Source organism: Notamacropus eugenii, chromosome 2, assembly GCF_028372415.1.
Source record: "Notamacropus eugenii isolate mMacEug1 chromosome 2, mMacEug1.pri_v2, whole genome shotgun sequence".
In the NCBI taxonomy this organism is placed as follows: Eukaryota; Metazoa; Chordata; class Mammalia; order Diprotodontia; family Macropodidae; genus Notamacropus; species Notamacropus eugenii.
Genome location: NC_092873.1, coordinates 324,720,863 through 324,735,774, shown reverse-complemented (window position 1 = coordinate 324,735,774; position 14,912 = coordinate 324,720,863). Strand labels below are relative to the sequence as shown.

General features: G+C 39.5%; 1 protein-coding gene across 2 annotated transcripts in view; it reads left to right on the top strand.

The window, feature by feature from the left end:
- Positions 1-12,295, top strand: part of SLC38A10 (solute carrier family 38 member 10) — a 75,523-nt gene extending 63,228 nt beyond the window's left edge. For both annotated transcript variants that reach the window (XM_072645285.1, XM_072645286.1), the window contains 5 exons: positions 929-1,096; positions 1,444-1,899; positions 2,516-2,635; positions 7,832-8,008; positions 8,359-12,295. In XM_072645285.1, the coding sequence (XP_072501386.1) occupies positions 929-1,096; positions 1,444-1,899; positions 2,516-2,635; positions 7,832-8,008; positions 8,359-9,431 (1,994 nt within the window). In that variant the 3' untranslated portion in view covers positions 9,432-12,295. The remainder of the gene's footprint in view (positions 1-928; positions 1,097-1,443; positions 1,900-2,515; positions 2,636-7,831; positions 8,009-8,358) is intronic.
- Positions 12,296-14,912: the final 2,617 nt, after the last annotated feature.

Genomic DNA, 14,912 nt, shown 5'->3' with positions numbered 1-14,912 from the left:
GGGCTTTTCTTTGAATTTCTATCACTTAGCCCAATTTCTGCCACTCAGGAAGTATTTAATATATGCTGTTTGATTTGGTGACAGTTTTCTCAAGGTGCTTTGCTTCCAAAGTAGAAATGAATTTCCCATCTTGTATTCTCAGGAAGAAATTATCCCTTTTATTTTGTTTAACTTCTTTTCCTAGTTACTTCTTTGGTCTGTATTTCATGGAATGGGCCCCCAATATGAAGTAGTTTCTTAAGAAAATGCATTGTGACACTGTGCTGAAGGCTATTTATTTCCCTTAAGAATGACTGGTTGATATATCAGTGACAGTGGTCATCTGCATCTTTTATTTATTTTGACAGAGTATCTGCCTTTCTTCCCCCCTTATTTTGTATCTTCACTGTGGTAAATCATCAACTGTTGCAGGTTAGAACAAAATTTTTTTAAAACTATTACATTAATTCCTGTAAGCAATCACTTTCTTAGTGGTTCTTCTCCCCTTGGTACCCCTCTCCTCCCCTTCCATTGGAAGGTTCCAGCAAGTTGGAGGAGTATAGGGACCGTAGCCCAACGTGGAAATTTGTTCCAGTATTAATTCTGTTAAAATATTTAGAAACTTGGTCATGAGTCCAAGAAATCATAGATGGGTCTATGCTGCCACCTGGTGGTGTGAGCTTGTTAGTGAATGGAATTTTGCCCATTCTACATCATGTTAGGTATGAATTGCATTTTGACATTTTTGTTGAGAATATACGTGAAAAATGACAGTTTTCTTTACTTCATAGCTGCTAATGATTGAATGAGGGCGGAGAAATGCTGCCTGGCCTCTGCCATTTCCTGGTGAAATGTGATTACAGCCCGGAAAAATGGTCCCAATTCCTTTTGTTGATTGACAGTGCAGCCATGTGGAAACCGTGTTCAATTAACTGTGCTGTGCTTATAGTCCAGAACCCAGTTGTTGAAGTGGCCAAGGACAACCGCGATAAGCCAAAACTGCCAAACAAGAAAGATGAAGTGGAGCCACCTCAGATCAAAGGTCCTGTGAATGTCCCCCAAAGGGATGAACTCAAGGAGAAGCAGGAGGAGGTACAACTTGATCGTCCTGATCAAGGTAGTGTACTATCAGGTGACTAGGTGGAAGGTGTGGGAACAAGGAGGGAGAAAGATCTTCAGTATTTCATGATACTTTCTCTTCAGCTTAGCTAAAAATTCTGATCATTGCTACCCTTTTATTTGGATGTGGTTGACTCCCGTAAAAGCCAAAGCAGCTTCCTACTAGCTGCTCCTTCTGTACTCTGCTAGAAATAGTCACTGACTCGCCAACAGGTCATATTTGTAAGAAGCAATAACACACATGTATTTGTATTCTTCCAGAGACTGATAACAGGCTACATTCCATGCATTAGGTAGTCCTTATATAAACCAGGTTCCAAAGATGTTTAATTAATAACATTTTAGGTATTGCTTTACCTGTGGGAGAGGCCCACCGCCATGAGCCTCCAGTGCCACATGATGAAGTTGTGGTAGATGAGGGTCAAGACAGAGAAGAACCAGAGGAGGAGAAACTCCCATCTAAAGATGAAAATGCCCTGGGTGGACAGAAGGACCAGGAAAATTCTGAAAAAGAGGAGAATGAGCTACAGAACAAAGAAAAAGAGAATCAAGCCTCAAAAAAATTGGACCATCCCCCTGAAGATCTCCAAAAGATCCTAGAACCAGATGGCCAGCCAGCCATTCAACCAGCATATGAAGACCTGCAGCCAGGCAATGAAGATCTTCAGCCAGGGGCCCAAATTGTAATTCCCAATGACCAGAAGAAAGCCAATCCTGTGGGTGAAAGGGAGAATGCAAATGACGTTCAATTGCCAGGAAATGTAGAAGAGATTATTAAGTCCATGGAAAAGATTGATGCTGGTAAGTATCATCCTTTGTGACTCATCTTGGCAAATTCTCCTTTCCTTGTTCTGTAATTCTCCAGGACTGGGAGAAACTGGGTTGGGGAAATGTCCCCTATGTCCCAGTGTTTCTTTTTCATTTCACAAGATTAGCATGTGAATGTAGCAGCCCCTTCAGCAGCTGTTGGGGAAAACGAAGAATCTGGTGGCTTGACAGCTACTATAATATCTGTCAAACAATTGTTTGCTAGACTACTAAATGTCAGGTGCCATGCTGTTCTTGTGTGTCTGGGAGCACACTGGGGACAAAGAGCTGGGAGCATTTGACAGGTAACACATTGTTAAGTGCCCATCTAAAAGCTAGTTAGGACTGTTCTTGCATTTTAATTGGCTAAGGTAGTTAACATTGGCTTGCTGCCACAAGAGTCTATAAGATTGTTAAATATTTTTTTATTACTTCCCTGGTGATCATCAGGTTGAATATAAACTGTGCTGACGCGGAGGGGAGGAGGGGAGATATAGAGAGTAATTTTAGAAAACATCTGCCACCTTCTTTTGTTCCTCCTTCACCTTCTTTTCTTTTTAAAAAAAAAAACCCACAACAAAACAAATGAGCCCTTGCTCCACGTCTGCAGGTGGGAAGGCTCTTCTCCCCCCAGAGAAACCAGATCTGATCGTAGGACAAAAGCCTGAGCTCAGAGAGATAAGAAATGTGGAAGGGCAGCAGGAACACAACCCAGGCAGCAAGTTAGAAGGTAAGTCATTTTTTAAAATATACCTTTTCTTTTTATTATGAACTTAACAGACATGAGTACTTGACTGTAAAAAGAACTGCAGAAACAATTCTGTGAAATTCAACTTCTGTAATGAGGTTTCTTTTTTAAAACTTCCTGTTAACTTGAACCTTGTGGTAACAGAACTGCTTCGATTCTGTGTCCGTTTCTGAACTTGCTCCGCTCTCCTCTGTGTATTTTTAAATGCTTCAATAACTTTTATTTCTTTGCTTTTTTTTGCATCACTGTCTAAAACAAAAAGTCTAGTTGAACAAAACAAACCAGCACAAGGACTGTGTCTGGAAATGTGTTTCTCAGTCTGCCCCTCTGGTCCGTCACTTCTTTGCCAGTCAATTGAAAGGCAGTTATTAAGTGTGTTGTATATGCTAGGCATGGTACTGGGCACTGGTGGGAATCATGCTTCATCATGAGTCTTCTGAGGGCTTGATGGGTCCCTGTGTACATTACAGTTCTGGAATCTATCAGAGTTGCTCATATTGTTAAAGTCACTGTATAATTTGTACTCATCCCTGCATCCTTTCATATGATTCTTCCCAGATTTCCTTGAGCCTGTCCTTTCTATTGTTTTCTTACCATTTCTTACAGTGCACTAATAATAATGATAGATAGCATTTATATATCATTCACTCTGTGCCAGTCACTGTGCCTTGACAGTCATTTCATCTGATCCTCACAACGACTCGAGGAGATAGGTGCTGTTATTATGCCCTTTATACAGATGAAGAAACTGACGCAAGCCAGAGGTTAAGGAACTTTCTGGTCACACAGCTAGTAAGTGTCCGGAACCGGATTTGAATTTAGATGTATTGCTTCACCTATCACTTTTATACGACAGTTTGCTAAGCCATTCCCCAACTGATAGGCACCCACTTTGTTTCCTGTTATTCATTACAACAAAAAGTGCCTCTATGAATATTTTTGTGCATGTGCATCTTTTTCCTCTGTGAGATTTTTGGGAGTATATTCTTAATGGTGATATTTCTAGGTCACTAAGTCTGCATAGCTTAGGGAGTTTTCCAGTATAGTTTCAGATTGCTTTTGGGAATGGTTGGATCAGATCACATCTCCACCAACAGTGAATTGGAGCGCCTATCCTCCCACTACCCCTCCAACAACTGTCATTTTCCTCTTTTGTCATCCTTGCCAATCTGCTGCATGTGAAATGGAACTTTGAAGTTGTTTTAATTTGCATTTCTGTTATTATTAGTGACTTGGAGCACTTTTCGATAGGGTTATTTCCAAAAAAAAATTATTTTAAACATTTTTGATATTAGAACTTTGGGCTCCCTGGTAACCCACTGATGTCCAACAAGTATATATCTGTTTTACAGACAAAGAGGAACAACTTATCGTTCTCTGTCTTTTCAGCTGAGGAAGCATGCTAAATAGTTCTCTTTTCCCTGTTCCCATTGACAGTTTTTCTTCTCCAACACCTTCGTAAGATTTTTGTAAGGAAAAAAAAATCTGTCACTGTCACATGACTTTTAATTACCATTTTTGTTTTGTTTTACATCAAATATGCTAATATTCCTCACACTCCTGGTATTTAAAGCAAACCAGGTGTGGAAGAATTAATGCCTCCAGATGCAGGAGACTTATTTTAGGGAAGATAACTACAGGTGACTCAACTTGTGAAACTTTCTTTTTTCCTTTTAATCAGTTGCTTTGTTCTCTGAGCATTCCTCCAGCAGTTGACTCTCTCTGACATCTTCAGCTTCCAACTTCTTGAGAGATTTGTGTTCACTTGGGGTGAAGGAGCAGCAACTTGACCCTAAATTCAAATCTAGGTTGCTGCTGTCACTTTTTCCTTCAAGTGAGCAACTTTTGTTTGAATCCACTTTGTGTAATTGGAGACATTTTTCCAGCATTGATTCTTGGAATCCCTCACAGGATCTAATTCTTGCCTAAACTAAGAGTAACAGCTGTTATTTTGCCTCTTTGATTCCTTTCTTTTCCCCTTCTTCATTGTCAGTCTAGACAAAACTCTTTAAACAAACCTTTATTGGGGAAAGAATTGCAGGTGAACTGGTTATAGCACTGAAAAATATACCCCTGTGGGACTCTTCCTTATACCACCTGGAGAGGCAGTAACTAAATCCATGAGTAGAGAGTATCAAGTTTTTGGTGGTGCATTGGTTTCTTGTTCTTTTTTTTTTTTTGTTCTGTGACAGTAGTCATAAAGACATCCTCTTTCTCAAAGTCATTTGGTTTCCATGTTCTGTTGATTGGGAATAATGTCCGGATTTGTTTGTCCTGGGCAGTATTTTATGCTTGGCCTATTGGCCTTGTTCTGGACAGGATGTATAACTGGTGAACAGTGGCGGAGTTCTCTGGCCCTTCTTGTAGAGTCTTCCCAGAGCCACACTTCATTGGCCCTTTGCAGGACTTATAATCATAATTCCAGAAGTGTTCGATACTATAATACCTAGGGAATCATAAATAGCCTAGCCCCCTCCCCTAGGCATTGTACCATTTACATATACCTTTATTTCCTTGCTCTGGAACATGTTCTCTAACAGAGTCCCAGAATGTTCAGATCCCCATAGAGCTCAGTAAAAGATTTAATGAGTTAATTCTGGTCTATTTAGGTATTTTGTCAACAATATCACAAATGCAGACTCTTCAGAGAAACTGCATCCAACTGACCTTTTTAAATGATTACATGTTTCAGAGGTGTAGACATTGTGTGGATGTTTCTGGATTTGAACAGTAACTTTTAAGAATGTACTTATATATGCATTGTATTTATATACACTCATATATACATTTGTTTTAAGTCTGGTATCTGGTTATATAGATTTGTTCCAGTTCCTGTAACTAACCTCTTAAGCCTGTTTGATGCTTTTATTTCTACTTTGTGAAAGAGGGAGAGTCATTTCATGGTTTCCTAATCTGTTTCTCTTCCTTATGCCTTTCAATGGAACTGAAACAGCTGAGATTAAAAAGCTAGTAGCAGGTATGAATCAAAAGGACTGTTAAAATAAAAGGCATATTTACTCAGGATTTTAAAATCAAAGAGCAACATCTTAAATTACAAAGATGATAATGTGCATGATCCTGTAAGTATTTTGCATGAGCATGTATATCGGAACCTCATAAAGAGTAACAAGCACTAAGCTAGTCATCTTGACTATCACAACCATAGTCCTCCTCCCCAATACCCCATGTTCCCTTACCCTTAACAGACATTTGTATGTATATATAGAGAGAGAAGTTCACCATTTCTTAGTGGGTGAATGTACTCTTGCCACCACCTTGCACAGTCAGAACTGTTACAAGCTTGTAAACTGAACCTGTTAGAAACAGGACACATTATAAAAGCAAAGTTGCTTAAGCCATGTTTCGGAGCAATTCAAGTTGGAGGAGATAGACAGGGATCCCTAATTGCAAATTCTACTGTATCCCTGGAGCTCTATTAATATATTCTGCTTACATGTTAATATGCAGGAATGGCTTTCATTCCATCAGTAAAGCTTTGTTCTGTGGTCCTGCGGGGTTGAAATCTTGAGCTACATGTTTCAGAGTGCTGGTTTTCAAGCCCTAGAATACATTGTTTGCTACCAGATTTGTAGCCCTCTTTCTTCTAGCTTTTTAGTCTACCTTTGACTCTTGGTGAGGTTTTTGAGATAAGTCTAGGTTGTGGAGCCTAGAATATTGGCATTTAGAAAGGGAAGTGTTAGGTGTATAGCTAACATATTTATATATACCCTTAGGTATATACTCCCTTATTGGAGGCCTTTCTGTTATAATAGTTGACAGTGATAATAGCTGACAACTGCTTAAGAACTAATAAAATGTTAGACATTTGTTTTAAAATATACAAAGAAAGAGTTATTGCTACTTGGGCATTCTTTGAAAAGGGTTTTGTTCTGCACCACAGCCCCAAGGCCTCAAGATTTTATATTCTCTGTAATCTTTCATGTAAGGTAGGTTTTATTTAAATGAAAGACGTACATTTGGTTAGAGGGTATTACTAAGGAGGCCAGAGTTGTAGGTTTGAGTGTGTACATACCAGTTAGCTTTATTCTGTTACCCAGGCACAGACTGTATTTGTAACTCTGGTGAGTTTTCTTGGAAATTTATGCCACTGATAGAAAGGGAATTGTGTGAGAAACTTGTATGCATTAGTGCAAACCCTTGCTTGCTCTTAGAGACCAAACAAAACAAAACTCAAAGGTGTCCTATTCCATTGTCAACAGTGTGTTGTTTTGTGTAGGAAGAATCTCTTGCTCTCACTTGCTATTTTACCTTCTGAATTTTGGAGCCCACATTTCATTTATCTCTAGGCTTCAGAATTCCCAGATAACACATATTCCAACTAGTCCCAATTCAAAGCCTCCTGACTTAAGCAGCTACATTTTAGGAGCATAGTGGACTAAAATGAGCCTGTTCCTGAGAAGTCAGTCTTTATCAATATTTGTAGGGTCCGTAAGCCAAAAGTACAAATAATACACCCCTGTGCCTCAAAGGCAGTAGTGTAATTAACCTAGCATAGGTAAAGGCTAATGCTGTTCAGTCCTGAAAAAGCTCTTGGAAAAAGATAGCAGTATTTTCATTAGTCTGTCTCTGGAGAAGAGAGGACCCTGGTTTTCTCAGAATTTATTCCTCTTTCTCTCATAGGTCAAAGAAAAAAATTAGATCAAAAAAGTTGTGTCTTCTATTATTCTTTTTATAAAGGTGGAGCAGAAGGGTTGTTACATGTTATTAAGTCATTAAAAAACATTCTGAGTTTATTAGGAGAGTTCTTCATTCTTAGTATTCATTTTGATTGAGGAATAATTGGATTTAATTTTGCTGTTTCTAAACTACAAGTTGGTGTGCAAGTAAGAGACAAAAAATAACGGTTTGGTCACTACCAAGAGTTGGGCTTTTGCCCTGGCCTATAGAAGTGTAAATTAATATGATGATCAGCTTGCCAGTCCCTGAGTGCCTATATCCAGTATGTCAAATAAATGAAAAGCAGCTGCTTTTGGTCTCACCTGGCATAAGTTATTAACTGTGAGTGAATGGGTTAGCAACTATTTGCAGAACTGAGATATATAAGAAAATTGTTACCTGTGGGATACCACTCAAAGAAAGGGAAGTTCTACAAATAACCTTTCTACAAATGGTTCTCGTGTCTCCAGCAGTCTGTTTTTGTTTTTGTTTGAACATCAGAAGCTGGCAAGGCAGAAATGCTTGATCATGCGGTCTTGTTGCAAGTAATTAAAGAACAGCAGGTGCAGCAAAAGCGACTGCTGGACCACCAGGAGAAGCTGCTTGCTGTGATTAAAGAACAACATAAGGAAATCCACCAGCAGAGGCAGGAAGAAGAAGATGACAAGTCAAGGCAAGGTAAGGCTGTGGGCACAGATTTTGGTGCATTGTTGATCAGGATCATCTTGTTCCTGCTGAAAAAACACCAAAAACCAGTTTTGGTGATTACCATGTGAACTTGACTTTATAGACTGATTTCCCCTCACTCCCCATTGTCTTTTAGCCCATATTTTCTGCACCTTAATTTTAGTTGCGTCACAGTGATGTATTTAATGATGGTGAGCCTCAGTTGTCTGAAGTTCTGTGGGGCATCTTTTATTTTCTATTGAATACTCTTACTTACTTGCAGTTGGATTACTTTCCCCTCTCTCCTTAGATGTGTTTATTTGCACCCACTGTGTTAACTTGTTTTGTTTTTCTGCCATTAGAAATGCAGCCTGTGGCAGGTGGTGGCCTTCCTATGAACATAGAAAAGCAAGATGAGGACCCCATAGTTGAGGAATCAGTCAGGAACATTCTTAGACAGGGTTTAGAAGGCCCAGCCCATCCCCGAGAGCAGCAGCACCATCCTGGTGAGGAGCCTGATCGGACTGGTGTGAGGAATAGAGCTCCTTCTTCCAGTGTCATCAATGGCATAGAGCCCAAGGTTCCCAAGGTCAGGTCCCAGGACAGTAGGAAAGATGATGTTCAGCATGATGTAGCCAAAGCAGGTAACACTGAAGAAAACATAGAAGACACCGTTCATAAAAACTTGAGACAAGCTGATATGAAGCATCTTGTTGGGCCTGTAGGAAACCCAAAAGAGAAGAAACTGGGAGTTCAGGAATTGCCTGGAATAAGTCAAGAACAAGCTAGAGGCTCCCAGGAAAGAAGAAAATCTGTGAAAGGGCCAGTAGTACTTCCTACTGCAGTCATGCCCAAAGAGGAGAGAGCTGAGGTGGAAGACTCAGAAGTGAAGACCCACAAAGAGAGCCAAGATAGAGGGTTTCTAGCTGGTTCTCCAAGCAAATTAAAAGTCACCCTCTCTCAGCCCCAAGAATCGCTACATCAACAGAAACACCAGATCACTTCAGATAGCAACAGGAACCTCCAGCTAAATCATGAGAGCCACGGGGAGGCCAGAAAAGATGCCGTTGCTGCTAATGGCAATCCTGTTGTGGAGGATCAGCAGAGACCAAGGGAGGACAACATCCAGGATCCTGAGCAGCCAGATCCTGAGCATGAACTAAAACTGCCCAATCAAAAGTCTGATAATGGAAAACTCAACCGGGAACTAAAATCTCAAGTTGGTTCTGACCTTCGGAGAAGACGGCGAGATTTGTCGTCTCATCCTGTGGAGGAGACAGCTGGGAAGGATGGTGTTCTCATTAGCTTCAACTCCTTGCCAGCTGTGAATATGGACAATCTGAGAAGTGCATTGGAGACTCAGCTTCACCAAGCTTTGCAGGTGGTTCAGAGCAGACAGATTAAGCAGTTGCCAGCGTCTCAGAAGGAGGTGTGATCTGTCCATGCCAATGACTAAAACTTGTTTATTGTAGTTGAGCTGGTAGGCCAATAGGCATTTTGACATTCAGGAAACAAGCTGCTGTGCCTGCCCTTCCTTTTTTACTAGCTATGCTGTACTTGATGGGTGGAGCATTTGGGGACAATGTGAATTCTGGGTACCATAATTGGCATTATTTCCTCCATTGATTTTTTTTTTACATACTCCAATCTTTGCTCAGTGCTTTCAGAGAAAAACTCACTTGTCCTTTGACTCCAAAGATTGCTATACTGTCCAAGCCTTAAGCTGCCATTTCTTAAGGATCTCATGTATTGTATCACAGAGAATTATTTCTTCATAATTTTTTCCTTACTCTACCTGCCTTGTGGCAAGTAAAAAAAAAATACTCTTCTCTAAACTTTGTTTCTAAACTTTGTTTCCAAATCTGCAGTACTTTATTGAATTCATAACTCGTGAGGGAAAACTGCCCTGTACATTAGCCACTTGAGATCTAATGCAGTCTTTAGATTTCTGAGGAGGTCCTTCCCCTATTAAAGCTTTTAAGTTAAATTAATAACTAACCACTCCAGTTTCTGCTGATTTTTTTTTCTTTGCTTGTTTCTGTATCAGACCAATTTGTACATATATGAGAAAGGAAGCCCTGAACAGAATGCATGTGAAGTGCTTTATAGACCTTAAAGCACTGTGTAAATATCTGCTTGTGTTAGGATTAATTGCTTAATCTGGTTATATGCTTTTAGTTCAGTGTAGATTAGCTCCCTTGCCTTTGATATACTCAGATCCATCAGATGGACCAAGTTTGTAGTTACAAGAGTTCATTATTTCACATAGTTTTTTCTTTATCTTGAGTTCACATTGTGAACACTGTGATTAGAAACTTTTTTTAACCAGACCCAGTGAGAATTTTCTCTACAATAGGAGATTTGTACCCTCTTCACAATTTATAATCAGAATTGCCTGGTACACTTAGAGGTTAAGTGACTTGACCACGGTCACACAAATATATGCCAGAAGTGGCACATGACAGGTCTTCCTGACTTGAGGCTTACAGTATGGCCTCATGAAAACTACTTGATATTTGAAACTTCAATAAGTTTGTATTTGAATTAATGGATAAAAGTAAATGTCTATAAGAAAAACAGTGTGGCATGGTGGATAGAAGACCAGCCTGAGTCAGGAAGATCTGGGTTCAAATGTTCCCTCTGACACATACTGGCTTTGAGACTCTAGATAAGTCACTTAAACATTTAGCGACCTCTAGCAACTCTGTAAGACCATAAGTTGTAGGAAAATTGCCAGTCTACATCTTTTGAGGGCATTTCCACATTGGGAATTAGACATACTAATGGAATCAGATATCTGAATTCTTTTCCTGCCCTTTGTCCAATGTTATATGTATATTTTTCAAAATCTATCTGTGCTCAGTTTTTAAAATGTAAAATATCTTTCATGTTTATTTAGATAAGTCAACTTAGTATTAAGGTGAAGCACTTTTCTTAAAAAAGTTCCACATTTCTAAGTGGGTTAAGAACAGAGATGATTGTGGTATACTGAGACTTTTTAAGATGAAGTACATACTGTACGTAATCTATCCAAAAGGACACAATTAAACCCTAGCAGATCTAGTACTGTGATCCAAAGTTACTGTCCTTATTAATACTAGGACTTCATAAACAGGAATGGCCTCAGACAATTTCTTTGCTTCAGGAGAGAATGAAGATGATTTACTGGTGCTTGATCCAGAAAAAAAGAACTATAGAAAAGGCACTAAAAACTGTCTTCAATACTTGCTTGCACTAATGTATATTTCCATCCCAGACTATAGTCATTCTTTTTCTTTTTTATATCATTGTAGCTATCTTAACCTTGATCTTATGATGTTAATCCAGGAGAGTCTGGATGTGGGTTTTGTTATCAAAAAAGCACAGCTAATATTGGAGTTAGTTTAAAAAATTTTTCGTCTTTTTCTGTAGGGACAGAAAAGCTTGTGGTGTTTGAGAAAGGCTCCTGTTTTTTGTGTCTCATGAACAACTCACTTTAGCATTTGATTTACCTGAATGTCTACTGGGACATGACACACAAAACAGGACGTTGTGCTCTCAACTCTAAAAGCAGTGGGAGGAGGGGCATTGTTTCATACTGCCACTACACTCTATGGTTCTTTATTGTTAATTAGGTAAAGATCTCTTAAAGCTTTTGGGGGCATATCAGCTTATGTTCAGATTTGTTATGGGGAACATGGAAAAACCGCAGTCTGTTCTGTTTTGTACATTTTGGTTGTTGTGATGTTTATGATGAAAGGACCAAAGACACTTAAAACATTCCTCAGAAAACTTAATGTAGCCAGGGGTAGCTTAGAAAACATAGCCTTGGCCTTACAAAGGGGAGATAGGAGCAGGGAGCTGCTTTCATCCCTGCCCCCACCTCCCCCTTAGCTTTTGCAGCAGTTTTTTAAAAGATTTTTTTCATTTAAATGAACTTTTTAGTGATATTTTATTTTTACATCACCTTAATTTTCCATTGTATCCCAGTTTCCTTTTAACCAAGAATAAGAAAGAAGAGACAGTAAACAGTTCAGCAAAACTAACCACATCAACCAAGCCTGCCATATGCAGTGTTTTGCCCCCATCATTCCCCACCTTAATATCATTATTATTACTGCTTAAATTCAAAGGCTTAATTTAAGAGAAAAGCCCAGATCTTCAAAAAGAACTAAGGATTAGGAAATGAATTTTTTTTTAAGTGAAAGGATTTTGAGCTGAGTTATGAGCAGAGTTGTTGAACTACAGTTTCCATACACAGTTTCCAACAAAGCTTTTGGTTGTATGTGTATATGTGTTTTAATAAACACACCAAAGCAATCCTGTGTTGTACAATTCCCTTAACATGTTCTTTTAAAACTGTAACTTTGATCATTGCATCATTTACAATAAGTTTTTTCATTCTGACTCTTTCTTGAATAATTGAACCCATTTCTTCAGTCCCCAAGACTAGGCACCCTAGTGGTTCTCACTTATTTCCCAGGTTAACTCACTGGAGTAGAACAGGGTTCCCAACCATTTGGGCAATGGCCACCCTTTCCCAGAGCATTTTTACTCAAGGAGGAATTGGTAACTAGAAGCAACTATCAATTAAGAATGTATTGAGTCTGAAAAGCACTGAATACAAAGACTAAATTATCCCTGCCTTTAAGGAGCTTTACAGTCTGTGGGAGAAGACAGCATATGCATATATAAGCATATGCTAAAGCAAACCAAGGTAAAGACAAGGAAGCACTAGGCAGTGGGTGATCAGGATAGCTTCATGTAGGAGGTACCATCATGAAAAGTAGTGACGTGGTCAAATGTGTGCTGGATTATCACTTTGACAGTTGTTGGGGGATAGATTGAAAGAAAGGGACTGAAGGAAAGAGAACTAGCCAGGCCATTTCCATCATCCAGATGACAGATGAAGGCCTGAAACTAAGGGAGTGGCCATGAGAAGAAAGCAGGGGGCAGGTGCAAGATATATTGTGGAGGTAGAATTGACAATACTTGGCAATTAATTAGTGAGGAAGAGGGGAGAAAAAGTAAAATGTGGCTCCAGAGTTGTGAACCTAGGTGACAGGAAGGATGGCAGTCCTCTCAACAGAAATGAAGGAGGGAGGGTTGAGGGAGAAGGAAATATGAGTTCCATTTTGGACCTTTGAAGAGATGCTTTTGGATAGAGCACCTGGCCTGAAGCCAGAGTTCAAATCTACCGTAGATGCATATTAGCTGTGTGACCTTGGGCAAGTCACTCAACCTGTTTGCCTCAGTTTTCTTGTCTGTAAAATGGGGATAATAATAGCACTTGCCTTCCTGAGTTGTTGTGAGAATCAAATGAGATGATAATTGTAAAACACTTTAGGCCAATGCTTGGCAGAGTAAGTGCTGTATAAATGTTTTATTCTGTATGTGCATGTGAATACATGTATAATGTGTGTATGTGCATGTATATGTCTAAGTGTGGGGGGGAGAGCAAGCTTCATCTCCCTGGACATCATTTACGTCATATGTAAAATGCAGGCATTAAACTAGCTTATAAATTCCCTTCCCATTCCCTCTAAATCCCATGATCCTACTATTTCCAAGTACACACCCTTCACTGAAGTCAGACTCATGGATCATTAACACGCCATGGTGATTCCCACCTCCCTGTGTGCGTTTAGGTTTTTGCCCGTATCTAGAATGCTCTCCTTTTTCTTGTTAGCCATAACCGATCCCTTTCATTTCTGACATCCTGTACCATAGATTTTAGCACTTGATTATATATTGTTATTTTCTCTGCTGGTTTTATCCCCTGGCTGGATTGCTTCTTGGACAAGACTAATGTTTTCCCAGTGCTTGCAACAGTCCTGAATACATACTAGGGGTTTAATAAATACTTGATTGATGGAGGAAAGAGAACAGATGTGAGGTTTCAAAGGAATAATAAGGCATGATAACCCAATGGATAGTGGTGATGAAGGATTCTGGGAACTCAGCTGGCTCCAAAATATTGAACCTCATTGACCAGGAAGAAGGAGAATGGCAGAAACGCAGCTTGGTAAGGATCAGTTTGGGAGCATTGTGGAAGAAGGAGAGAAATTCAGTTTTGGAATAACTAGCCAGACAATTAGAATTAATGCTAAGATCAGTTTGGGGAGTTGAAAGATGCTGGGGTGATAGTTATATCTTGTAGGTGAATTTCTTAGACAATAAGTGTAGAGAATAATGGCTAAACTTTATATAGTGCTTTAAGGTTTACAAATTGCTTTAGAAATGCTCTATTTTATTCCTCACAACCTGGAAAGTAGATGTTATTATCCCTGTTTTACACATAAGGAAACTCAGTTCTTCCTGGCTTCAGGCCTACCAGCAGGTGGCTGAGATCCAGTTAAGGTGGCAGAAGAAAAAGACCTTTTATGAAATTGTAGTTTAGTCATGTTAAAAAAGCTAAAACTAGGAAAACTATATGAGAATTGCCAACATCACAGTGCTTGTGGAAAAGTAAGTGCTTATTATCAGAATTGGAAGATGCTAAACTTAGTAGCTTCATTGTGCCTGTACCTTTCCCTTCCCAAGGCAAAATCAGTATTATGGTCATTGCTCAGGACACAGAAACTGCTCTAACACCACTCCCTTATCAGTAGTAAGAAGGATGGGCTGCTGCCAAGTACCCAATCCCAGAAACGCATTTGGGGATCTTTTAGCTCTGAATTTCTGTGGTTACTGTGAAATGGAACACTAAGTACCATGATAGAAATCTGTTAAAGTAGCCTTTGAAAAGTAATAGACTCCTGTTCAGAAAACAGGCTGGAACTATGGCCCTTCTTTAAGCTGTTTCCCATTGCTAGCTTGGACAGCACTGGGCCCCAGCCTAAGGGCTCTCTTCTGGACCCTCTTAGCTTAAGAGTGATTATCAGTAGAAACTGTTGCTGTTTCCTTCCCAGCCTGATGTCTTTTTCTTGGCCTCATT